General features: G+C 39.6%; 2 protein-coding genes across 5 annotated transcripts; both read left to right on the top strand.

The window, feature by feature from the left end:
• Positions 1 to 20: 20 nt before the first annotated feature.
• On the top strand, positions 21 to 15,826 carry selenoi (selenoprotein I). 2 transcript variants are annotated; one of them, XM_034699262.1, is made up of 10 exons: positions 21 to 272; positions 5,065 to 5,133; positions 5,658 to 5,878; positions 6,223 to 6,297; positions 8,649 to 8,911; positions 10,084 to 10,192; positions 10,274 to 10,322; positions 10,413 to 10,593; positions 10,687 to 10,866; positions 11,060 to 14,676. In XM_034699262.1, the coding sequence occupies exons 3-10, from the start codon at positions 5,743 to 5,745 to the stop codon at positions 11,165 to 11,167; spliced, it is 1,101 nt and encodes a 366-aa protein (XP_034555153.1). In that variant the 5' UTR covers positions 21 to 272; positions 5,065 to 5,133; positions 5,658 to 5,742; the 3' UTR covers positions 11,168 to 14,676. The 2 variants fall into 2 exon arrangements, with proteins under 2 accessions (XP_034555153.1, XP_034555152.1); XM_034699261.1 differs by having other exon boundaries at positions 23 to 272; positions 5,658 to 5,766; positions 11,060 to 15,826.
• On the top strand, positions 15,146 to 24,988 carry LOC117823961 (poly(A) polymerase type 3-like). 3 transcript variants are annotated; one of them, XM_034699255.1, is made up of 20 exons: positions 15,697 to 15,826; positions 16,127 to 16,309; positions 16,569 to 16,635; positions 16,754 to 16,835; positions 16,969 to 17,078; positions 17,185 to 17,238; positions 17,426 to 17,537; positions 17,687 to 17,776; positions 18,564 to 18,702; positions 18,946 to 19,018; positions 19,132 to 19,252; positions 19,405 to 19,489; positions 20,847 to 20,900; positions 21,114 to 21,233; positions 21,433 to 21,533; positions 21,625 to 21,860; positions 23,105 to 23,206; positions 23,300 to 23,500; positions 23,644 to 23,735; positions 24,887 to 24,988. In XM_034699255.1, exons 1-20 carry the CDS (start codon positions 15,819 to 15,821, stop codon positions 24,897 to 24,899), a joined length of 2,043 nt encoding a protein of 680 aa, XP_034555146.1. In that variant the 5' UTR covers positions 15,697 to 15,818; the 3' UTR covers positions 24,900 to 24,988. The 3 variants fall into 3 exon arrangements, with proteins under 3 accessions (XP_034555147.1, XP_034555146.1, XP_034555145.1); XM_034699256.1 differs by lacking the exon at positions 15,697 to 15,826 and adding an exon at positions 15,146 to 15,256 and having other exon boundaries at positions 23,105 to 23,500; XM_034699254.1 differs by having other exon boundaries at positions 23,105 to 23,500.
• Positions 24,989 to 25,160: the final 172 nt, after the last annotated feature.

Raw genomic sequence — 25,160 nt, 5'->3', positions numbered from 1 at the left:
TTCCTCCAGGCCACAGGGGGGCGCTGCTGAGCCACAGTCCGCTGAATGTGTGCTGTCTGTGGGAGTGGCCAACATGTTTCGACATCACCTCACCCGGCGTGAACGATACCGACCAAGCTAAATGGTGCTTCGACACGGCAGCTAACGTTTGGGATTTACATTTCCTAAAGGAAGAGATCTTCATTTATGTTCTTGTGGAGCCAGACCCGACCACCATGGCTCTTTACGAATATGTCACTCAGGAGCAGCTCGCGGGCTTCGACAAATACAAGGTATGAGTAAAAAGCTTGTTTGAGCCTTTTAGCAGGTAGCCACTGAGCCTGTAGTGGTGTGTGTGTGTGTGTGTTAGTGTGTGTGTGTGGTGTGTGTGTGTGTGTTACTCAGCTTACATATCTGTCACGATCTGTGGGGTGCTCCCCTGTAAAAAGGTGAAGTTAGCTGTAGTAAGCTGGTTGTAAACTACATACTGGTCAATTATCTTTAAAAAATAAAAGCTTGATCAGTTGTAGGGCTTCTACTATAACTTGATCTACTCTGGTTATTTCTGCTTGTTTATTAGGCTGTGTAACCATATCAAGGTTGTTCATTGGATTACTTATCAATAACCTACGTTTGATTAGTTTGAATCAGGATGCATATTAAGAAAAGTAGTATTTACTCATTGTTGTGTTACTATAACTTGATCTACTCTGGTTATTTCTGCTTGTTTATTAGGCTGTGTAACCATATCAAGGTTAGTAATTGACTTATTACTCATCAATAACCTGAGTTTGATTAGTTTGAATCAGGAAGAAAACTAGTATTTACTCATTGTGCTACTCAATTACACTTAAAGCAGTTGTGCTTAAACACTCAATGGTAAATATAGGGTTGATACAATGCTCCCACAAATATAAGCATTAAAGAAATGAGTATATTCCTGATGATTTAACTATATAAATTACGTTTTAATATATTATAATTATATCACAACAAGTGGTGGCAATCAAAGGGTTACACAAAGTGTGATTCCCTGCCCTCAGTAATATCAGAAATATAATAATGTGATACAGCCATTCTGTGATTATTGAAAAATACTATATAATAATAAAATGATGTATTATGATATCTGATAAACTGAAGAAAATTATGGAAAGGAAATTGTGTAGGGGGCTGAACTAATGTACATTAAATATTAATATTTGGCGCAGATGATACTTGAATTGTATAGCAAGGGTCAAGACGACGATATATTGCCAAACCGAAATTGTGTCCCACCTCAAATCACAATAGATGATTTGCTTGGTGCTACAAAACTTTTATTTTGAAAGGGCTTGACGGAAGTTACAGGTTACAGTCTCGTGCTTGACACGAGCGCATATCAAGCTAATGGTTAGCTAGCCACTCCTTATGCACTGCAGTGCTATGAAGCAAGGCTTTAATCTATCTTTTTACATACTTCAGACTCACCCTTCTGTTTTTATCTTCATGTAGGAAGACAGGCCTTCAGTGTTGTCTCATACTGAAACCACAAACAGGAAGAGAAAAGTAGCTGCTGGAATAGATCAGGAAACCACTCAACTTGAACCAGCACACTGATGGGTAACCCCAACTAAAAACAGGGAGTGACAAGTGAAGGCACGTTTATAAGAATCCCAGTTATCACAAAGTGTAGTTCAAAGGTTGAAACAAAGGAACAGAATCAGCCTTTCTGCGTGTAACACAGACCTGTAAGTGTTCTGTAAATGACCATAAAGTTGAGCATCACTGAGGCGCTACAGATACAAAGAGCCTGTTGTCTTATCACTGCCACTGGATGACTGTAGAAATCAGGAGTGGCATTTACTGAAGGATGTGACATCACACGACATATTCGTTTTCATAAGGTTGATATCAATAGTTTGTAGTGTTGTAGTCAAGACAACATTAACCGAGACCAAGACATGTCGGAGACCAGAGTTCCCCAAGACAAAGACAAGACCAAGACATTTAGGGATCGAGACCGAGTCAATACCAAGGCAGGGCAAGACCAAGACAAGACCAAGACAAGACCAATACCATATATATCAAAGAAAAATCATCATGAGAGTAAACAAAATAAAAGACTTCTGTTTATTTTATTTAAGTTTACTTTGAATACTATTGACAGCAACAAACATGTTTTGGTTTTGTCTTGGTTGCCTTTCTTTTGACTCCTTAAGTTTCAATTTTTCTGTTAGTACAGTAATGAAAGGGACACAGAGTGCATCAGTGGTGGTCTCAACCAGTCTTGATATAAAATACAGAGTCCGCCCAGTCCGAGACGAGACCTTAAATAAGCAGCCTCAAGACCAAGACTGGTTCTTGAGTACTACTACACTATTTGTTTGGACTCAGAGCACAGTGTTGTCTCAGGCTAAATGTACACGAGGGCTACAGTACAGAATACAAATCATAAAAAGCTGTACACCTTCATTCATTGACAGCGTTACGCTCTTTTGATGACCATAATTCCTCACTTTGTTATTCTCCCGGTCATTTTTTAACCTTTAAATTTCACACACCTTACTTAGTCAGACTCTCTCTACCTCCTACTCCGATCACAGTGTGAAACTGCTCCCATGAGCTGTTAATCATGAGAGACCCTTTTCCAATAATTGCTTTTTAAGTGGCTCCCTCCATGTCTCAGCGACTGTGCCTCTAGCATCAGTGGCTGGAGGAGAGCAGAGGATGAGAAATGTGAGTGAATGAAGGAACAGTGGATTTCTTTAATACACTGTTTGTACAGTCTTCCAGCCATGCGAGTTTGAAAGCACATGAGAACAAGAAAATGTTCCACCAATTATATCATCCTTTTCTATGCAATCATGTCTCTGTTTTCCCTCCATCCTTTGTCCGGCCGGGTGTCAGTGTATGCCTTTGTTTGTCGTTGTCGTCTTTGTACAATATGAAAGTGTGAGTTGTGGTCACAGAGTTTTTTTCCGTTCGAGGAAGTGCTGAATCACAGTGGTTGGTCTTCTTATCTCACTATCTTTCGACATTACTCATCTTCATAATGTGTATCTTAATCCACAGTTAACTCTCTAAATTAGGTGTTTCAGCAGGCTCAGTATAACGGCCATCTGCATTGTGAAATTTAAAAATAACAATCTTCTCTCCCTTAATTTAGGATGAAGATTTTCACTGGGGGTAATGACTTTCAATACAGGTTTGACACTGGTGTTAAACCAGCTTCATGGTGGTGTTTAAACAGCCTGCATGAACCATTCAGCTACTAAAGTGCCCCACTGAAACCTATAAAGAATTATTATTCAGACAAAGTGCAAATAGTATCAGAATTGATCTGCATCCTTGTTCTCTTGTTGTAGTCCCAACACGGATTTGAAGTGGTCAGTTTGAATCAGGATTGCACAACAAGAGGAAAACCTACAGGGTGTAATAACATAGTTCAATATTCTGTTGACAGTGTGATGTTTGATACATGATACTGAAGTGTGAGTGTTAGTCTTGCTGTTAAGAGACATGTAAAACAAGGTACCTGGTTTTGTAATAAAGATGTTCTGAAGCAACTTGTTACCTAGTTGTTTAAACAGAAATTCAAATTACAACTGACCGACTAGTCTTACAGGTAAGAAAACAACCAGAATTGATGATATTTTACTTCACAGGCTAATCATTGGATGTAAGAGTCCGAAGGCAAACAATGTCAAATTGGTTTGCAGACTGTGGCTAATATTAGCAGAGATAGCACCACCAGTTTTAGGTCCTTCTTGCAGGTTAGCATCCACATACCTGTGCTGGTTACACATTGCTCCAGTCAGGTGATTGAATGGCAGTTTAACTCAACTAAACTTTATTTATATAGCACCTTTCATGCATAAAAACATGCAGCCCCAAGTGCTTCAGAGAGTAACAGAGAGACAGAAAACAACAACAATGGTAAAATTATTAAAGGCACGATTATAAATAAAATCAAATCAGTACAGTAAAATTAATAATATAAGTAACAGTGGAAAGGAAAGTTAGAAATAAGGTAGAGTTAACAAGATCAGATGAATACAAGAATTAAATAGATAAATACATAATTAAATAAGATAGATATTTTTTAAAGCAATGATTAAAATAATAATGATTAAAATAATAATACAAATAAAAATTCAGTCCAGGGCTAAAAATAAATGACTCTGAAGTAAAAGTTTTGATTAAAAAGGTAAGTCTTAAGTTTACTTTCAAAAATACCCAGAGAGCTCGCCATTTTAAGAGTTCCATAGCTTAGGGGCATAAAAACAGAAAGCTCTCTGGCCGCTGCTTGAGTGAGACACACAAGAACATTTAAAAGGGAAGCATTCAAGGACCTCAGTGATCGGGGTGGAACATAAAATAACCAGACATACCTTACAAACAACTCTTATCTCCATTTTCAATTTGCACCGGGCTACGAGATATCATCTGTGCTTGTTTGCATCCAAGTAACAGAGCATTAGAGGAGTGTGGCAGCAGCTCTTAACTGGAGCTACACTCGCAACTAGAGGCGGGTTTCTGCATTACAGCTTCAACACAACACATCAGCTGACTGTGTAGTCACACCAAACTGACTTAGATGAATTTGAGTCAAGTTGATAGCCTGCTGGAGACTCATCTGATTGGCTGAATGGTGTGATTACACGACCCACATGTCCAGGGCTCAGTGTAGTTTCCTAAAAGTCTGCATATTGAGTGGTTGCATAGTGCAAAATATTAAATTTGAACAGTTTTTCTTTTATTGCATCTTGTTTACTTTAAGATTTTCCATTGTATTAATTGCACATGATGAAGAAACTGTAGTCTATCATGCTCTTGTTTGAACTGGGTAACACACTGGGGATCAGTAGCAGGCCCACACGTGTGGCTCAGGCCTGGATAAAGTAACACAGACTGGCATCAGGTTTATTTGATATGCATGATGACAGGTTACCAAAATCATCCAGTGGCCAAGTTATGTGAGGTCATGTGGTGTTCCCTTTACAGCTCCTTAGCTGTTTTATAAGGATGATGATAATAAATGAAGTATAGCATAAATAATCTGTGTCTCTGTTGATCTCATCTTGTCTTGTTGTTTCTTTGCAGTACAGCGCGGTGGACTCCAACCCCCTGTCCATCTACATCATGCACCCTTTCTGGAACTTTGTAGTGAAGGTGAGAGGGACCTGTGAAGCCATGCGTGTGTGCATGTGTGTGTTTCTTTGTGTGTCTCAGCATACATCATTCATGACGTTTCCAGCCGTCTGCTGTGATACAGTAACAAGACAGCCTCATCCAACACCACCTCCTCCTCCTGCTCTGTGTGTGCCAGAACACATCAGTCATTGATTGTTACCCTTTGCTCTGGCCCCTGAAGATACTCTGTTGTCTTTAAGTCACTTTTTTGTACACATAGCTGATAAAATGCACATTATGTTCATTTTTTTTAAAATGGGCCGCTCTGTCAATAATATCGTAAGGCAGTGACACATTAATCTGCCTTTATTTTTCATGTTGCTCCTGCTCAACTGCAGTCTGATAAACAGAAATCACACTCCTGTCTCTGTTTTACGGTTAACAACACCATCAATATCTCTGTCATGATTTCCTCAGTGTCTTTGTTAGGATGAGAAGTTTCTGCATACATGCTGATTTTCTGTTACTCATTATGTCTTTGTCTCTTTCTGTTTTCTCCACAGTTTTTACCGACATGGCTGGCTCCAAACCTCATCACATTTACAGGATTTATGTTTCTTGTCTTGAATTTCTTAATGTTGGCCTTCTATGACTTTGACTTCACTGCCTCTGGTAGGTCCTCTTCTACCTCCTCTCCCTTCTACTCTTTTTACTCCTAGTTGTGCTTGTGTAGTGCTTGAGATCACTGACAAAGAGCAGAAAGAAACCAGAGGCGTGCATTGTGGTGAGTTTGTTTATGGAAGGCAAAGTCCATGACTTAGTGTAACCTGACTGCCAATTGTGGCTCAGGGTAATCACTAACCCATTACATCCTTCAGTTTCACACTAACTCTACACACAAAATATATCTGGACCATAAACAGAGTATGACAAAGACAGATCTTACTTTTACCTCTGAAGTCGTTACAAAAACTGACAGACACGCATTTACTATTCATGTTGAAATATGTCTCTGATCAGATGATCAGAAAATGTGAGAAGTGAACATTTGTTGAGGCTAATCTACAGCTGCAGGTTTTTCTTTGTGACCGTGTGCAATGCTTCATGTTTCCATTATGTGTGTCACAGCTGCAGGGCATGTACATGTGCCTAGCTGGGTCTGGGTTGCTGCAGGGATCTTCAACTTTTTGGCCTACACACTTGGTGAGTTCTCAACCCCTGCAACCTCTGTGTGTTTTTATCTTCCTATGGAATGTGTTGTGTAGAGTGAAGCTGGGACTGTATTTATATCCAGTGTGGACGTGGTGGGGGGATGTTAGTGAGAATCACACGCTTTGAAGATATACTGTGCCTGATGTCCTGGAGGTTTTGATACATTTAACTTTGTTCCCAGATAAATATGTATTTTGTACTTAGTTCATGCGTTGAAGTATGGTTGTCTTGTTTGTGAGGAATATAGACTCCTGAAGGTCTTACATCAGGGGAAAAATAATATCACTATCACTAACAGGTTATCAGTATGATTATCATGAAGTTTTGGTGACAGGGATAGTGATGAATAGATTTGCATGACATTAGGATAAAATTTCAGGATTTATGAAACACATTGAATTATAATTGATGCCTCTTTATGAACTACAAAAGCATACAAGACCATCCGCATAAAGACTGATTAAGATCGGATGACCTTGATCTTGCCACAATTCAGACTCTGAAAAGGACCGCTGTGAGGGACATGTGTGAGCATCTTTGGAACATTTTGTGGGCAGAGCTCATAGAAAATTTCAAGAGTGTTTCTGTGAAAGAGAAGTGAGATTGAGGTCTAAAAAATGTTATAAGACAAATAGTGTGTTATCTCGGTTGTAATAACCTCACCAACAGTAGGTTTCATCATGGTAATAAAAACAATAGAGTCAAAGGTTAAAAATTTGGATCCTTAGGGTTTAAAGTGAAGTAAGAGGAAGCAAGCCGTACATAGTTGGCAGCAAAATGTGATAGCTACACTCTTTCTTCTTCTTTGGTGTTGGAGTGCCCTCCAGCAAAAACATGTCAGACTGCATCCTGTAACGGCTTTAGCTGTCTGTCAACATGTATGCATGTTATGACTGTACACTGTCAGTTTGAACCCCTGCCTGCTGCACTGGTCAGCTGTGTTTACACTTAATAAAAGTCAGGCTCTTGAGTTTGTATTAAAGCTGCACGAATCACACTTTTTAACGACAGTGAAAATGATTAATGTGTGTATGGGGTTACATGTAGTGCAGATTTTTTTTCAGGAGTGTGTAGAGAGCAAAACAAAGCAGAAGAAGGGTAAATATTGCATTCAAAGATATCTGTTCTTGACCTTGTCAGGTACATTGATTTAGTATGGGTAAATGTGTTGTTTTCAATTAATCAGCTGACCCCAAAGTAGCCAAAAACCCAGTTGATGCAGGTTTAATTAGTTTGGAAAAGGAGATTGTTGTGCTTTAGGTCAGGGATAAGAAGAACTGAATGGTTTATTTTACACTAGATTTAGAGGAAAAAATAATTTCACTAGGAGAAAAACTTTAATTGAGATTAAATATCTAGTTTTTAAGAGTGTCCTTGCCAGTATCGACAGCATCACAGTTTACAAAGTTTCTGATAGACAAAGGGCAGCTGTACAAACAAACATAGCAGAAAATGAATGGATATTGTAAATGTCATTCAACTACATAACACAACAGAAGGCTTTATCGGCATGTATTTTATACTATGTTTGTATGTAAGGCTGCTGTTAATCTTTGGTTCAAGACTGATGTTGTGCTCATGCAACAAATTCAAAGGAGATAGAGATTTTTGGAGACGCTGATGTGACTACGCCACACCCTTCTTACACCCCTCCTTATTTCCTCCACTCAAACAGATATTTATTCAGCAAAGTGTAACATTAAGCGTGAGGAATGTGTCACAAGAAGCCCTGAATAAAAGCAGCATGTACACTTGGAGTTTTTGTTTCCATGTGGCATTGCAGCTTTTTTATGAACTGATCCCTCAAAGCTCAAAGGAATAACAGTAATCAAAGTGCCCGAGGAGCAAACTAAAATTGAACTTCTCTGTAGCTGGCGCTCATATAGAATCAAAGTCACTTGGTTGTATAGTTGCCCTCCAATTTTCCCCCAGCTGTTGGTCAGCAAATCTCACTGCAGTCAAATAAATACAGATTTATTTGACTGTCACATTCCTTCTCTGTTTGTGTGAACTTGTACTCTGTGAACCAGTCAGTTTAAAGGGGTGCTGACCATTTTTTAAGGCAATAAAATAAAATAAGTTTCCACAGGGCCACTCTGATGGGAAAGTGTACAGAATACTTCCATGTGTGAATAAAGGAGGGTAGTCCAGTTCACTTTGTGTGACAGTGAACTCAGTGGCGGGAAGCAGGAATGTGGCTCATCAGAGACTTCGAACAGTTATGTGAGCGGGGGCTGCAGCTGTGACTGAGTGAAAATGGGAAATCTTGTTTGTGTGTCAATGTTAACCTGATCATGTAGTGTGTGTAACAAACTGTATCTTTTTGTGTGTGTGTGCTGTAGATGGGGTTGATGGTAAACAGGCTCGTCGCACAAACTCCTCCACGCCGCTAGGGGAGCTGTTTGACCACGGGTTGGACAGTTGGGCCTGCATCTTCTTTGTGGCCACCGTCTACTCCGTATTTGGTCGTATGGAAAGTGGTGTGGGCGTCGCCACGTTGTATTACATCCTGTGGGTGGTGCTGTTCTCTTTCATACTGTCTCACTGGGAGAAATATAACACCGGCATCTTGTTCCTGCCCTGGGGGTATGACATCAGCCAAGTGGTAAGGACACACAGACATATAGACGTATAGATGGACCTAGCTATGAAATGTGATCAGATAAAAAGTTATGTAAATAGTTATCTGTCATGCTCTGCCCCTTTAGTTACTGCTGCTGAGTCAGTCAAGCTTTCTGTTCTTGCACTTTGGAAAGTCGCTTCTAAAACATCTGTTTTTAAAATCAGTTGCTGCTACATAAATCTTGGCTCCTCTTTTGTTACTTGTTTCCACATTGTTGGAAAAAGGACTCTTGTGGTGAGCAGATTTTATCAGCTGTGTCCAGATAGCCATCCCTAGTCATTAAGAATGTCCCTGCCATCTTTGACTGACTTTTAAATATGTATTACTGGTGCTTTTTTAAATGTAAACCCAGAAAATAGTCCTCCTTTATCTTTTATTCTGTCATAGTCCCATAGTGACGATTAGACATTTGACCTCTGTGCTGCTCCAAGTCAACCCATGACTCATTTTGTTGGGAGGTTTATTTGCTAACACTAGCTGGCGTCTTGGAGCAGGGTTCTCACAATATAAAGTGCTACCAGTGGGCATGGTATGTGTTTACCTACACAATGGGAACAGGAGGCTGTAATGTAATGATGCTAGGACTGCCTTGTGATGGAAACACAAAATGACCTGAGGGAAAAATGCATCAACGTATCCTTTTATCCTCTGAATCAGAACAAAGCAAACGAGCTACAGGTGTGACAGCACTCTATACCTGCATGACTTGGGTAAATAATTAGCGTCCTCAGCACTTGAGGATTCAATAAGAAAAACTGGAAACAGAATACAAGCATTATTCTCATACAACAAATCAATATGGCTTTGGCCTTGGGAGAATAAATCACTAGATTATTGTCAGTCTACTAGTAGTGAGTCAGTCATCCTGACGTTTGTAAAGACCGTTATCTTTTCATTTCTAACATTTTTCTCTGATATTTTTGGTTTTGAAAGGGGAAAATAAATCATACTTCAGCACTTGTTATACTGAAAGTTGCCTTCACTGTCTCAAACACTGCTCACATAGCAAACTGAACGCTGGCTGGCTAGCTGTGTGTCACTAAGGCTGCTGAGCTCTGATTGGACAGTCAAAGGTTGGGGTAGTGGGGGTGGTACATTTTCTCCACTGTGACAACCATCACTTACAATAACTTGTCGGGTGTCCTCTCCTCTAGACCATCTCACTTGTTTACTTGGTCACTGCTGTGGTCGGCGTGGAAACATGGTACCAGCCACTCCTGTGGCATTTCCTGTACAGAGACCTCTTCACCTTCATGATCATTGGTGAGATGGGATTGGTCACCCTAGATACAAGGTTTTATTGGCTGAAGCAGCATCAATAACTAATGTGTTTTTGATTTCCAGCATGTTCCTTCACTGTGACCTTACCCATGAGCCTCTTCAACGTCCTGAAGTAAGTTCACCTTTGGTTAGCATTCAGTTTAAATGAAGCGTTATTATTTCTCACAGCACGCTGAGCTCTTCCCCCTCTGTGTGTTTTCAGAGCTCATCGCAGTACCACTCTGAAGCACAGCAGCCTGTATGAAGCCCTCCTGCCCTTCCTCTCTCCCGTCCTCCTCTTCGTCTTGTCTACAACGTGGGTTGTCTTCTCTCCCACCAACATCCTCGAGCTGCAGCCCAGGATCTTCTACCTCATGGTGGGAACAGCCTTTGCCAACGTCACGGTGAGTGTCTGCTACATTTTCAAACCCCCCTGGCCTGTGTCTAACCTTAAATATCTGTTGGATCATGTGTGGATGTTCTTCTTTATCTTGCAGTGTAAGCTGATTGTGTGTCAGATGAGTAACACACGGTGCCAGCCACTGAGCTGGCTGTTGCTGCCGATGGCGGCGGTGGTGTTGCTAGCGGTGACACAGGTGGTTGGCAACGAGACGCTACTGCTGCATCTTTGGACGGCTGCTGTCATACTAGCACACATACACTATGGCGTGTCAGTGGTAAGAGCACACACAGTAACTCTGCTGAAATACAAATGTAAAAATCTGAGCTTAGCTGAAGACGATAAACAGTGGTGAACAGCTAGTTCAGCCCCCATCAGATGGTCATAAAATCTTTGTACTAGCATCCTTACAAAAGTGATGAAGACTTTGGTCTAAAGGAGGAATAAACTCTGTTTGTCTCTGACTCCAGGTACAGCAGCTCAGCAGTCACTTCAACATCCTGGCCTTTTCGCTGAAGAAACCCAACAGTGACTGACAGGAGGAGGAACGAATCGGCTTGAAAGGAGCAGAGGTTTAGGCTCCTCCCCTCTTCTGCTTATCGACACTTCACTCTCATCACCACGGAAACCGCATCCCCTCCCCTCCATCTCTGAGGACACTGCAAGTGGAACTGACTGTGGCCCCTTTTTTCCACTGTCCCCAAGCACGCACACACGCACTCTCAGACACACATTTCTAACCAACACACCAACCGAACTCTGGTCTTGACGGTGGGGCGGGCTCAGGGGCCCTGGCTTCCGTCATTGGTGATTGGCCAACTTGGTTGAGCCAATGAGGTGCAATTGTTTCCTACGGAAATGTGCTTCAGTCGTGAGGACAGGAGCCCTGATGACACACGCAGACACACACATTAACACAATATTCTGCTTTGGTGCAGATTTCTTGTGGCTTTTATTTCAAATACACACACAGCCACACACACTCTCTCACATATTTGCACTCACATAGTCTTATGAATGTATAATATGCCTTTGGGAATCGCCATTTAAGTTTTATTATATTAACAGGAATGCCTCAAGAAGTGTTGTTTTGAACTCGACCTTTAAACCTTGAAATTCTGGCTCCTAACAACCACAGCTGTCCAGAGGTTAAAGGGTCAGTCACCTTTTTATCATCAGAGGATTTCCAGATGGAAATCTCAGTGATGTCTGTTAATACTTATAAATATCAAATGTGTGTTTAGGGTTAGGGGCATTTTATTTTGAAACCAATATGAGAATTATAAAAGGAATAGATGACTCCTGTGAAACTTAGTCTAAATTAATTTCCCTCTAGTTAATACTAAACAATGCTCTGTGGTGACGGCTGTTGGGGACGAACAGAGTCAGGTTATGACCAACCAGGCCACGAATTGACCAGGCTGACCTTTGACCTTTACTCACCTTCCACTCTGACCTCTGTCCAAGCACTGGCCTCTCGGCTCCCCCTTCCTTTGAGGTGTCGTGTCTTCATGCTGATTCGTTGGGTTTCTTTTTTTTTTTTACTTTAATTTTATACACCTATACAGTGTATGCTTTAGTTTGTGCGTTGTCCAGTTCTGTTTGTGGTTTAGTTGCGCAGCGCTTGAATGAAGAGTGTGTTCAAAACCCGTCAACGGAGCGGACTCACTCTGAGGGAACAAGCAGTCGCACAGGACACCGCAAACGCCACACCACCACCTGGCAACATGCGCTACTTATCACGCACACACACATGTATTATCACACCTTTTATACCGCCTGTCTGTCAGTCAGATAACTTGTATTTTCATGTTTGTTTTTTTCTCAGTCTGTCAAACACTGTTCATCTGTGTGATTCAAAATATGTCTTCGTGCTGAAGATGGATTTTCAGTTGTTGCAGACTGGAATTCAGTGACTAATCAAACTGGTTTTCACTGCAGGGCCGAATAAGATTTGATTTATCATCTGTGTAACTTCTCATTGTAAACCTATCAGTCTGCCAATGGGGTTGTAGTCAGAAGGAAATAAGTCTTTCTTAGTTTAACCAGACACCTGTTGAAGATTTCTTGGTGTGCTCACAAGTCTCTTGATTCAAGCTTGGCCTAGTTGGAAGCTTTCTAATTTCAGCCCCTTAAGTCTGGTTAGGCTCTGTCGTGCATCAGTCAAACTCAGCAGAGGGATCCGGTCATTAAACCATTTGTTGACTGTATATTGATGTGGACAAAGCGCCTCCATGTTCCTTCTATTTTGAGATGTGAAGCCAAAATGCTGACTCAATGGGTGCTGACATGTTGGGCTAGTGCATCCAAGGCATGTGCAGAAGTGATCTGGCTGGTGGAGCCATGGGTTAAAGATCCGGTCAGGTCGAAACAGTGCACAGCAGAGTGGATTGTTGTACTGATTTGAAGTAGACACTCAGTGTGGCAGGTTCAATGATTCTTCACTCTTGAGTGAGTGTCACGTTTTCATTTGCCGTTTCTCCTTCAGCCTGCAGATCCAGTAAAGAACGCTCGTCTTCATCTTTTTAAAATCAACTGATCCAAACTTAATTTGTCATATAAATGAACACATATAAATCAGCAGAAGAACTACCTATAGAGACAGAAACATGTCTGAAAAAATTAATCAAATTGCAGTTTGATTTTGAACTCTGACCCATGTTCCATCTGTTAACATGAAGGAGGCGGGGTTTATGACCCATACTGACAGTCACCAGGGAGTGCTCCAGATATCTTAGTTTCACAGTGAGTGAACATGTGTGGCATCCATTTGAACATACAGTCTATGATTTGTCCAGTGTCTGTGTTGGTGTTGAAATTAACCAGAGTAACTCTTGTTGTAAAAGCCCACACCTGCTTTGTGAACAGGTTAGGAGTAATGTTTGTCTGTAACCTGACTGGAGATCAAGTCTGAATGTTAATCATCTCAGTAAAATGTGACATTAGACCTGTGAGAAAGTTAATGGGACACAGTAGATTCACTGGGGAGGAAAGATGTGGATCATTTTTACTAATCACCTTTGTACATAAAGTTTTATCAAGCAGCACTGAACATGTAGACCACAGCTTCATCGTGTCCCTGCAGTACTGTAATAACTGGGAAAAGCAGCGTAAGATCCAAATCTACTGCCATTACACCTTGTAAAGAAGCTGACTTTGGCTTGCAGCACTTCTGCCACTGGATTGTATTCACATGATAAAATCTGAATTCTAATCAGACACATTTGTAATGAAGCCCCTCATCTGTGACTCCGGAGACTGTAGATTGTAGTGACGTGAGAACAACTGTGACAGACGTAACTGTTTTTCTGGTGAGTGCGTGCACTGTCTGAGCATTTGCGCATCTGTGTGTACAAGTCAATGTACTCTGTATGTGTGCATATCTGTGTAAATACATGTATTATTTCTGTAATTTTTATTTTTTATTTGAAATTTACAAGTGGAATTGTTTTCTGTGAGCCTGATTTCACCAAATATTCAAGGTTCATTTTCAGACCAGAGGATGCAAATCAGCAGTTTTCTTACCATCAGCTATGAAACTACCGAGGTACACGTCCTAGATGATACAGAAGAGGTTTTGTTTGAACACTTTTTTATCTCCTGTGCCCGCCTGGCTGATTTTGTTTAACAGTACGAGGGGACAGGCTCTGGGTGGGAAAACCTTTAACCCAGGCTGCCAACACTACAAACAATGCAAACTGTAACACAGGATCTCATTTCATATCACTTCAGCTGGATGAGAAAAATGTGCCATTCAATAAAACATCAGAAAAGAGGCAGATTAAATTATACATGACGTTCTTATCCAGCTGCTAATTAATTCAATTAGTTTTATTAGAACAGTTCCTTGCTAATTTTCAGGGTATTTTTTGTAGTGTTTCCCTCAGCGTCACTCACCACTTTCTAGGGAACAGTCTTAATCCCCTCTGGATCAATGAACTGAGCTGCTCAAATCGTGACTAAGATGTTGTTTAAGCTGCCCTGCCAAACACAGCAGGGCTCCAGCGTGGCTACTTGTGATGTTGTATTTAACCAGTGAGAGAAAGGACTGTCCAGAAACAAATAAAAAGAAATTTTCTTTAACCACTTTTGAGTGTCATGGCCAGAAATGTTCATTTTCATAAGCTGAAGTTGCTTTGATTTCCACAAGAGGGCAGCAGAGAGCAGTGGAGAGCTTTGAGCTCTGAGTAGTTACACTAGTTCAGGGCTATTCAATTACATATTTGGTCGGGCCGGTTTTTCAGATTAAGGACATGAGCTGGGCCGGACATTTTTAGCAGTGAGCAAAGTTAACCATTTAAAAGAAAAACAAATAGATAAGATAACAAACACACTGGATGTTTATTAACGTATTGTCACACCCATAAGGGCAAAAACAAAATAAAAGGGCAGCACTGGTCAGTGTTAGTAAAAGAAGTCGGACCCAAGTCACAATCACTCGAGGGTTACTTTCGGGCCGCTCGAGGGTTGCTTTCGGGCCGCATGTGGCCCGCGGGCCCTAATTGAATAGGTCTGAATAGAACATCTTTACAGGCTAGTCCACGTCTACCACAGTACAACAAAATGCATTTTCTTGTCATATGAGCCAGTCAAAAATCATGTTACATTTCTGTCATTTTTTCGAGTTTACTCTGCAAGTATCCTGATCCACCTGGTGTATAGAAACAGTGAGTATGGCTTCTTTAAGTTTATGGGGGTGCATTTGTGACAGGGTTGATAGAAAATAACTCCTACTGACAACAGATTATATATGTTTTTTATTTGTTTTTGTTTTTTCTTCGTACACATTATGGTGATATGCAAACTGGAAGCTGAATGATCAGGATACTAAACCCAAATGAACCTTGCAACAGTGAAAGTGTGGTTTCCAAAACTGTGGACTAATGGTTATTAATTCATTGAACAAAAATCGCATACAGACAGCACATTTTTAACCTAGCATAAAACTGCATTTTATACTAGCTTAAAGCACGTGTCACAGACACCTGTTCTATCCACAGTCACTGGTACAATCCGACATTATGACGACATAATAAGACAATCCAATCCAAAGTATAAGAACGATGCTCTCTGCTGGACTCAGCTCACTTTGCCTTTGAGTTTACTGAGAGAGAAAGAGATCACTGAGAGAGCAAGAGATCACTGAGAGAGCAAGAGATCACTGAGAGGACAAGAGGTTACTTTTTGACTCGATAAAACTGCACTAACAAGCGATTAACTACCACCACAATGTCTTTGTAAGTACTACAGCTGCGTATGTAACTACCTTTTCAAACATTAAAGCTAGGTACAGATCATCTGAAATCAGTTGACATCAAATTGTATGTAACTTTGCATATTTTGTTTTTTTTTGCTGTATCTGTTTTGATTTACAGTAGTGTGCTTTGTTGACACAAATGTACTGCAGATTTAGCTATTTGTAACCCACACCCTTGCTGTCAATGTTACTTTTGTGTAGTTGCAGGCCTGTTTAATTTGTGTTTTCGTCATGAATGTTGCATAACTAGTGAAACTAACATTCACATGTCACTTTTCAGTAAAAACACTAAGAAACAGAGCCAAACTCTACCATTATTCCTGGACACAACCCATTGGTATGGGATCACTCCTCCTATAAGTGAAGATATGCCAGAGGAAGCTGACCTGATCCAGACCAGAAAGATGGTTGAAGAGCTGAAATCATGCGGTGTATTTGAGATAGGCACAGAAAAGCAGCACAGGTAGGACACATCTTTATTCCATGTCAGTTTCCATATCGTTAAAAAATACAGCTTGGTGGGGCAGACACTTGAAATGTTTAAACATGAAAAGGTTTTGACTGAGTGCACATGCTTTTGGGTCATTGCCCTGGTTGGTTATCACAGCAAAAAAAGGAGAACAACTTGGATAAATCAATGAATTTTTGTTGACCAAAAGTGTAAAGACGTGTTTTGTGTGAAATATGAAAATGTTATAAATTTCTCTTTGTTTTATTTGCAGAGAAAATGTTGTCAAGAGTCTGGAGTCTCTCTATAAGAAGTGGCTCACAGAGACCTGTGAACGTATGGTGAGGCAACTTTTTCCTCAAGTATTGTCATTTCAAAAGTCACTCCTAATGTGATGCTGAGAACCTCTTGCTGCATAGATTATGTGTTTCATTTATATGTATATATTTGTAATTTTAGAATTTACCTGAAGTGGTGACAGCAAAGGTTGGAGGCAAAATCTTCCCATTTGGATCCTATCATCTGGGAGCTGACTCAAAAGGTATGTAAAGGTTTATTGCCTCAAATAAAGACCTAAAAATGAATCATGAAAGAGAATGGGGAGGATAGTAACACTTACACACACTAACTAGCAAAGAAACCTGCACTCATATGAGTTTTTGCTGCTCTGACAGGTGCTGATATTGACATCCTGTGTGTCGGACCTGGATTCCTGGAGAGGAAGGACTTCTTCAGGTCCTTTTCTGAGAAGCTGAAAGCTCAAAAAGAGGTCAAAGGCTTAATGGTATGCCATATTGGTGATTGTGTATAAATGTGTGTACAGTGTGTACAAATCAAACAGTTTTCTTCTATATTGCAACAAGTGACTGATATAATTGTTGTTTCTTTAGGTCATTGAAGATGCGTTCGTCCCAGTCATCAAATTCTCTTATGATGGGATTGAGGTAAATAAGCTAAAGAGACAAGGACGAATAAATTAATGAATGACTGAACGCTTTATTGCACCTTGAGGAATTTGCTTTGCACCAAGAGAATAGAAACATAGAAATAACTAAACTTTCTGCTGTATCCGTTTCTTATAATGTTTGTATGAGTTTTAATCATTGTGTTTGTGCTCCTGTTGTTGTTTAGATTGATCTGGTTTTTGCTCTAGTAGCACAGAAAAGCATCAGTGTAAGTATTAACCTCATGGATGACAAAATTCTGACGGGCATGGATAAACAAAGTGTCAGGAGTCTCAATGGTAAGTATCAGACTGTATTTAGCTTAGGTATAAATACTTGACAGCTGCAAGTATGCTGCAAGGTAAGTATGCCATTTTATGTGTTGTAGTTAACCCTTTTTGCTGGGGGGCTGTCTTAATAAAACTGTTTCTCGATCTTAATTTTGTAGGTTTTAGAGTCACAGAGGAGATCCTCAGAAGTGTGCCAAATGTTTTTAACTTCCGGCTGACACTGAGAGCCATCAAGCTTTGGGCCAAACGTGAGTAACACTACAAGTGTTGTTAAGCTTAGTTTGAAACTGTCTACTTAGACAAAAGATACACGTAAACACAAAAGATGCCCAATGTGTTGGCCGTTGTCGTTAACAGGAATATATTTTCTTGACTGCATATCAAATGACTTTAATTTTTGCCATCTACGCACTATATGTACAACCTGAAATGTCATGTGTCTCAATTTGTATGTATAAAGTTACAGCTACATTATACTATGCACCAAGAACTCACACAACTACCTAAACAATGAACAAAGCACATATTCTAACTCTGTTTACACAACACAGTACTTTTCAATGGATATGTATTACATCAGTTAAATAATAAAACTGTCATTGGTGAAAAACCCATCAATCTTGATTCAATATTCATGATAGGTTAGTGTTTTTTTTAAATAAAGAACAGAGACGGTGTTTACAAAGGGAGTGACCCCAGACAGCTATTTATTTTTCTTTACACTGGCCTGTGTTCGAGTGACTCATTTTGCCTCTGATATTTTGTTTGACTTGCTTCTATTTGTTTCCACACAACCACAGCTCGTTTGCCATAACACGGAGTACAATAAATAATCATTCACAGGTTTACTCAGTGGCACAGGTAGACATAGAGGAATTAATCAACTAGATATCTTACTTTACCCAAATTTAACATCTGATTGGTTTAGAGAAACAGTTAAAAAAAAGGATTTTCAAACTAGGCAAGAAAGTTTACATTGGTGTTATTTGAACTAAAGGTCTTAAACCTATCTTTCATCCACCCTTTTCTCCTCAGGACGTGGTATATACTCCAACATGATGGGGTTCCTGGGTGGTGTCTCATGGGCCATGATGGTTGCCAGAGTCTGCCAGTTATACCCAAATGCCACAGCATCCACCCTGGTGAACAAATTTTTCAAGATGTACGAAATGTGGTGAGTTGATCTGTTTGTATTGTCCCCTTTAAGAGGAAAAAATAATCATGAAGCGATGCACTAAAGGACACTAAGCAATGAGATCTGTTGCAGTCTGGGTAAATTAGTGATCATAGATAGCATCTGGTTTTAGATAGAAGCAGGGAGATGTTTGAGATGTTTCTATGAATATATATAAATATTTTATTCAAAAAAAAATCTGTGACATTTTTGACGATCTGTAAATCTTGTATTGTCTTTCAGGGAGTGGCCAATCCCAATTGTTTTGAAGAAAACGGTGGACTGCGGTCTCAAGTTCCCCATTTGGAATCCCTGGGTAAGTCTCCGGCAGGATTTTTATCAGCATTTTCAGCCGCAAATACAAAATCCTGTCAGTCATGTCCATGAATGCTAAAACACTGAAAATGTTGTGTTCATCTGCATTCCCAGACTAATCTAGTCGACCGCTCACACCTGATGCCTGTGATCACCCCTGCATACCCACAGCAGAACTCTACCTGCAATGTGTCTCGCTCCTCCTTAGCTGTTATAACAGAGGAGATCAAGAGAGGTACGTAGTTACTCAGCTGATTTTCAAATCACCTGATCACAAATTCAAACCTCCACAAATCTTTGATTAAGTTTAGTTGCCTCCAAGGCATGTGACAAATGCATAACTTCTCAGCAGTCAGGCTTTAACAACTTTCTCCTCCTCATTCACAGGATATGAAATCACTGAACATATCCGGCAGAAACAAGAAAGCTGGTCCAAACTATTTGAAGCTTCAGACTTTTTGGAGCAGTACAAGTATGTATTCTGGAGTTTAGAGAAGAATATATGTGTTTACATGTACTAAATACCCTCAGATATATACTACTTCCTTAAATGTGGACACTAGCCATTTTTTTGTAATTCTTTATCACTTTGATGATCTGAAATAGAAATCTGTTTACTGTAGAACTTGATACCTTTTTTAAATTCAAAAATTAAAGCTATGTATTTTATTTAATATTGTATAGTAGAAGATCTGTATGTTCTTGGCTGTAAAAAGCAAATCCTGTAAAAGTGTTGTGATTCCTTTATTGTGGTACCCTGTTTTGTGTCGTGCTCAAAACAAATGATTTTATGCAGATGATGTACTATAAATGCATTACTCTGTGTTATGTAGTCTTGAATGAAGTTGTTTTTACACATTGTGTTATTTGGTGTATGAATTTGATATGGAAGGTAATTTTATTATTAGCTTTAGAGAGACTTGTGGCCTTTTCCCCCAAAACACAAACTTAGAATGGTTTTGGTTATAAAAATTGGTCATGTTTTTTTTCCTAACATGAACTATTGGATGTTTCTTCCTGGTGTGTATTTGATGTGTTAAAATGTTTTTTGCTTTTTGCTCTTATCATTACTTGTAATTGCTTTTATTGTGATTGACTTTAATTTTTAAATGAAATGTGGACTGTTTGTCTCTGCATGGATTCACACATTATTTAACATCAGACCTAAGTTTGCACCCAATGTTACAGTTAAATAACATCTGTTTTATGGATTTGAACACCACATGTTGCTGTTTTTAATTGAGAATATAGCCTTAAGCATGTTCAAGTGATCTAAGAAATTGATGGTTAAAGATCTGAAAATGTGTTAAGCTTTTCATGTGTGCTGTCTGACAAAAATCTGTTGTTCCTGGAACTATTTAAAGTATCTGTGTTATCCTATGCACATGTTATATTGTGATTTTTTAATAAACCTCATATGAATTCCTTTTTTTGATCACTTTTACTAGTTTAGACTTACCATAGACTTTTCTCTTTTTTCACCCTCAGATTAAAAATCTCTTTAGCTATCAGGAGGTCAGAACAGGCAGTTTATTTTTGTACAGCTAATTATGCAGTTGTCAGAATAAGGAGTATGTGACATAGTGTGCAGTTGTTTACAGCTTCAGATGGTGAAGTCGACAGGTTTTGTCTTGAAAATGGTGTTCATAGTGGTTGTGGTAAAGAAAAGTGTCCATCTTTGTTCAGTTATGTTACTCTGCTGCAGCCTGGTCTGCTTCAAATATTGATCATGACTTCCCTCAACAATTGATAGAAATGCAAGTATAGTTACTATAGTACAATTCTAGCCTTGTGTTATATTGCCATTGTTCTGTCTCTTATTTCTAAAGGCATTACATTAAGGTGGAACTAACTTCAACAACAAAAGAGCAGCATCGAGACGGGTGAGTACTCTGCACAGAACATGAGAAGCCAAGTTACAGAGAAACTGGAACAGATGCAGACATTTTTGTAGACAATCCCACATCTTTGGGCGAGAGCACTACTTATTCACGCCTGTGGTTCTCTTTGAGGGAGAAAACTGTTTTAATATTTTATCTCTAGCTTCTGTTGTGCTTTTGTCTTCCTGAGCATTATGTTTTGTTTCGCTTCATCAGGGTATGCCTGTTTGAGTCTAAAATCAGACACCTGGTAGGAACTCTGGAGAGAAACCCACTTATTTCCCGGGCCCATGTTAACCTGCAGTCCTACCCTGGACCACAAGATAGTTATGGAAAGTAAGAACATGATTTGATGGTTAAACTATGTCAGGGCACTCTTAAGAATAAGCCCCTGATTGATCAATACTAATATCTCATATGCTACTCTTTCTATATTTTATTCCTATGTTGTGTTTTTACTCTCAGATTGCACTAAGATATTAACAATAGTAAAGTGTGCTTCACTTGTCAACTGATTTGTTTATATCTGTTTCAGAAGCAACACAGTTTGGCTGATCGGACTTGTCTTCAATATGGATCATTTTAAATACCAAAGAGTCGATCTGTTCACTGAGCTCCAGCCCCTCTTAAATCATGGTACATTTTTTATTATCTTTCAAAATATTCAGAAGAAAAGGAACCATGTTGTGAGATCTTTTTAAAAGCTTCTTTATTTGTGTTTCTGCAGTCAGGGGCCTGGAACGTGGTTATAAGATGTCCGATGAGGGGGCGACCTTAACAGCCAAATATATACAGAGGGAAAACCACACCTGGAAGCTACCTAATAGAAGCCAAATGGTGTCATATCCAGTCAGGCTCACACACCGCCAAATTTCGAATGCAGCACCTCTGATACACCCGGCCATAAAAAGAAAAGATTTAACTCAATCTTTGATGCCAGCGAAAAGGATAAGAGCTGACAAGGTATGCCATCTAGCTTTACTGATGAGAAAATGTCATTTTCAAGAAATGTGTTCATGTTTTTGGAGAAATACTCTGATTTACATGTTTGCAGACTTAAATGAGGTGGATACAGAGATAGTGGTCAAGTCTGAAACAATAGGTTGCTTATCTTATTTCACAAATACTAACTAGGTGTAGGGAGGTGTCGGCACCCTGAAACCACTCTGAATGATAAGCAACCTGACAAAACTCCATGAAGTGTGTTGATGAAAAATAGATGTGCACAAAACCAACACTTTAAATCTACAAAGACAAAAAAAATACACCTTTGTTTTTTATGGGATAAACTATTTGAATGGATTACCTGTGAATAGTTTGGCTAGCTGTTTCTGTGCTCTAAGTTCCAATGCTATAAGCTAACCAGCCACTGGAGTTCAGATTTTCTGTGCAATATAGTAATGGATATTCTCAATACTTACTTGGTGTACAGTTTATGGTTTATGGTAGTTATGGTATTTTGTCAGTTATGTGCTCACAACCTCACAGTGACAACTAGACTCGGGGAGTTACAGTGCCTCATCCAAGAAATGTAGACAAATATTTTTACAGCTCTGTTGTAGGGATTAAAATATATGAAGGGATTTCCTTTGGATAGAGTTAGGCTGGCTGTTTGCCCAAAGTCTCTCTGCAAAGCTAAGCTAACCCGCTGGCAGTAGCTTTAGATCTGCTATATAATCAATAAAATGGTGTCAGTCTTCAATAACTGTGTGGCTAAAAATGTGAAGTTGTGTTATTTTGGTACACTGTATGTGTTGGGCTATTTACTGACCAGTAGCAAACACTTCCTTGAGTATTCTCTAAACGATTAGCAACCTCACTGTGACGACAAAACTCCTGGAAGTTTTATTATTAGAACAAATCATTCATTTCTCACACAAACAACACAACTTCTGCTCAATATTTTTACACCCTTTGTTTTTGTATGAAATTAAAAAAACAGACAGGGTTATCTTTTGAGTGCTGCAAGCTGTTTCCTTGCTAGTAAAGCTAAACCAATCTATCCAGCTGCTGGAAGTAGCCTTAGAAGTACTGTTCTGTCACAAGAGGGGTATCAGTGTCCTCATTTTATTTACATTAGCCTATAACCCTTGGAATTATTTAACATGCCCAGAATGTGCAGTAAGCTGTAAATCAATAAGAATGGCACCAACAAGGCCCCTTGTTAAATGTGTCACTAAAACTCAACATTTTCTTGTTTACTACAGGAATTGCATTCCATGACAAGCAGCTCAGGTGCTTCACCATCCCTGACACAGCAGGGCATCAAGAGACCTCTCTGTCCTCAACCATCAACGACATGCAAAAAGTTCAGAGCTGATATGGAGACAACTCAAGACCCTAGCACTTCTCAAAGCATCAAGAGACCTCTCTGTCCTCAACCATCAACGTCATGCAAAAAGTTCAGAGCTGATATGGAGACAACTCAAGACCCTAGCACTTCTCAAAGCACCAAGAGACCTCTCTGTCCTCAACCATCAATGTCATGCGAAAAGTTCAGAGCTGATATGGAGACAACTCAAGACCCTAGCACTTCTCAAAGCACCAAGAGACCTCGCGCTACTGAGCCTGAGGCACCAAACAAAAAACCCAGAGATAACCTGGTATGCTAAACTGTCTTGCTAAATGGATCTTTAAGTTTATGCTCAATTAACCTTTTCAGTTTGCACTGGATGACATGAGTCATAAGATCCACTTATTGCATAAAAAGTGCTTATAACAAGATATTTCTGTTTGTCCTTCTCAGACTGGGCCCGAAAAAGAGCTGTCAGACCTGCCACTAAGCCTTTCCAAGCCTGCTATGACTCCAAAGCTCCCCATCAGATTGAAACTGTTCCGGTAAGGCATCTGATAACTAATACTTTCCACTTGCTGAAACAAATTGCTCCTCTTTTCTAGCGTCTATTGTGCCCGATCTGCGAGTCATTCTCACATACAGTATTCATAGTTAGATTCAAGGACGATAGAGCTGCATGAGTTTATATTTTTCTGCCACTAGAGGGCAGTGAAGCCTTTCTGCTGGCCTCACTGTTCACAGAGAAGTCAATTAGTGACAGCAAAACCTGATTCAGATTAGCATGAACTCTCACTTATCTTTCTATACACTGTCTGCAAGAGGAAGAAAATAAGGGTTTTTATTATTTGGAGTGGACCTTCATGCATTGTTTTAAAGACCACATGCAGTTTCTTGGCCAGGACTCAACAATTAATTACATGAAATGGGCATCAGACTTTTTAAACGCACCTGAGCCATCAGAGTTTTCTCATCAAGTGATAATGTGAAATGGTTTCTGAGTGCTAGAGGGAGGAAAGCAATTACTGAGTTGACCACTGTCTGACCTTTGATTTGGCCCCCTGTTTTAAATTCACTTTTAAACCTGCTAAAAAATGTCCCTTTTTCAGAAGTTTGTCACACAGTATGGACTGTGGATCTTTAACTATATTTGTTGTAATGGTTTAAATTATTTTAAACAGACAGAGTCCTTTGAAAAGGTAGAGATTTGTTTCAGGGACACACCATAGTCTTGCTTCTACTCTCTTATCTTGTTTTGTGTGTGTGTGTGTGTGTGTGTGTGTGTGTGTGTGTGTGTGTGTGTGTGTGTGTGTGTGTGTGTGTGTGTGTGTGTGTGTGTGTGTGTGAATGTCAGTTTTCCTCGCAGGAATTTGGCATTTAGCAGGAGTAAAAAAGTTTAGAGTTGTTTTGTCTGCTCTTAAATTTAATTATCTGATAGTGTTTAAAGCTATAAATACATGAGACTTTAACATTTTTGAAGCTGGTTTTAACAAGCAACACTTTAACAACCTGGTACACAGTCATTACCAACTTTTAAAGTCTGTTTTTTTTGACACAGTTTTTGTTTTATGTTACATGTCATAATTCGGACATAATTTTTATTAGTACCCATGGGTGTTATTTCAGGGGAGGGGGATTTATACACCAGTCCATTAACCTCTAAGTCTCACATCCATATTTGTCTTTTCTCTTACAGTGATAACTTCTGATGGAGCTCCTGACCAGGAGGGGAAATCTTCACCCTCTTATGTCTTGTCTGTTTGTGATTGCATAAATAAAAACGCAAATGTTGCAAATATTCTGCCGTATTGTCGCATTGTCGTCTCTTGTGGTTCACCACTTGAAACAAGATCATTCTGCTGTTTAAATAAAGCTTCAAAAATACAATTCATCATACTGCAGACTTTGATTTAAGGGTTAACCACATTTACATTTTGGTAAAACCACATTATGTGCAAATACAGAGATTA

Source organism: Notolabrus celidotus, chromosome 13 (genome assembly GCF_009762535.1).
Source record: "Notolabrus celidotus isolate fNotCel1 chromosome 13, fNotCel1.pri, whole genome shotgun sequence".
NCBI classification, from domain to species: Eukaryota; Metazoa; Chordata; class Actinopteri; order Labriformes; family Labridae; genus Notolabrus; species Notolabrus celidotus.
This window is presented reverse-complemented; position numbering and strand designations above follow the sequence as displayed.

Coding starts and splice junctions, on each gene's coding strand:
- LOC117823961 (XM_034699254.1), top strand. Junction 17,239..17,425: donor TCTCTTATGATGGGATTGAG/GTAAATAAGCTA, acceptor GTTGTTGTTTAG/ATTGATCTGGTTTTTGCTCT. Junction 18,703..18,945: donor TTCAAGATGTACGAAATGTG/GTGAGTTGATCT, acceptor ATTGTCTTTCAG/GGAGTGGCCAATCCCAATTG.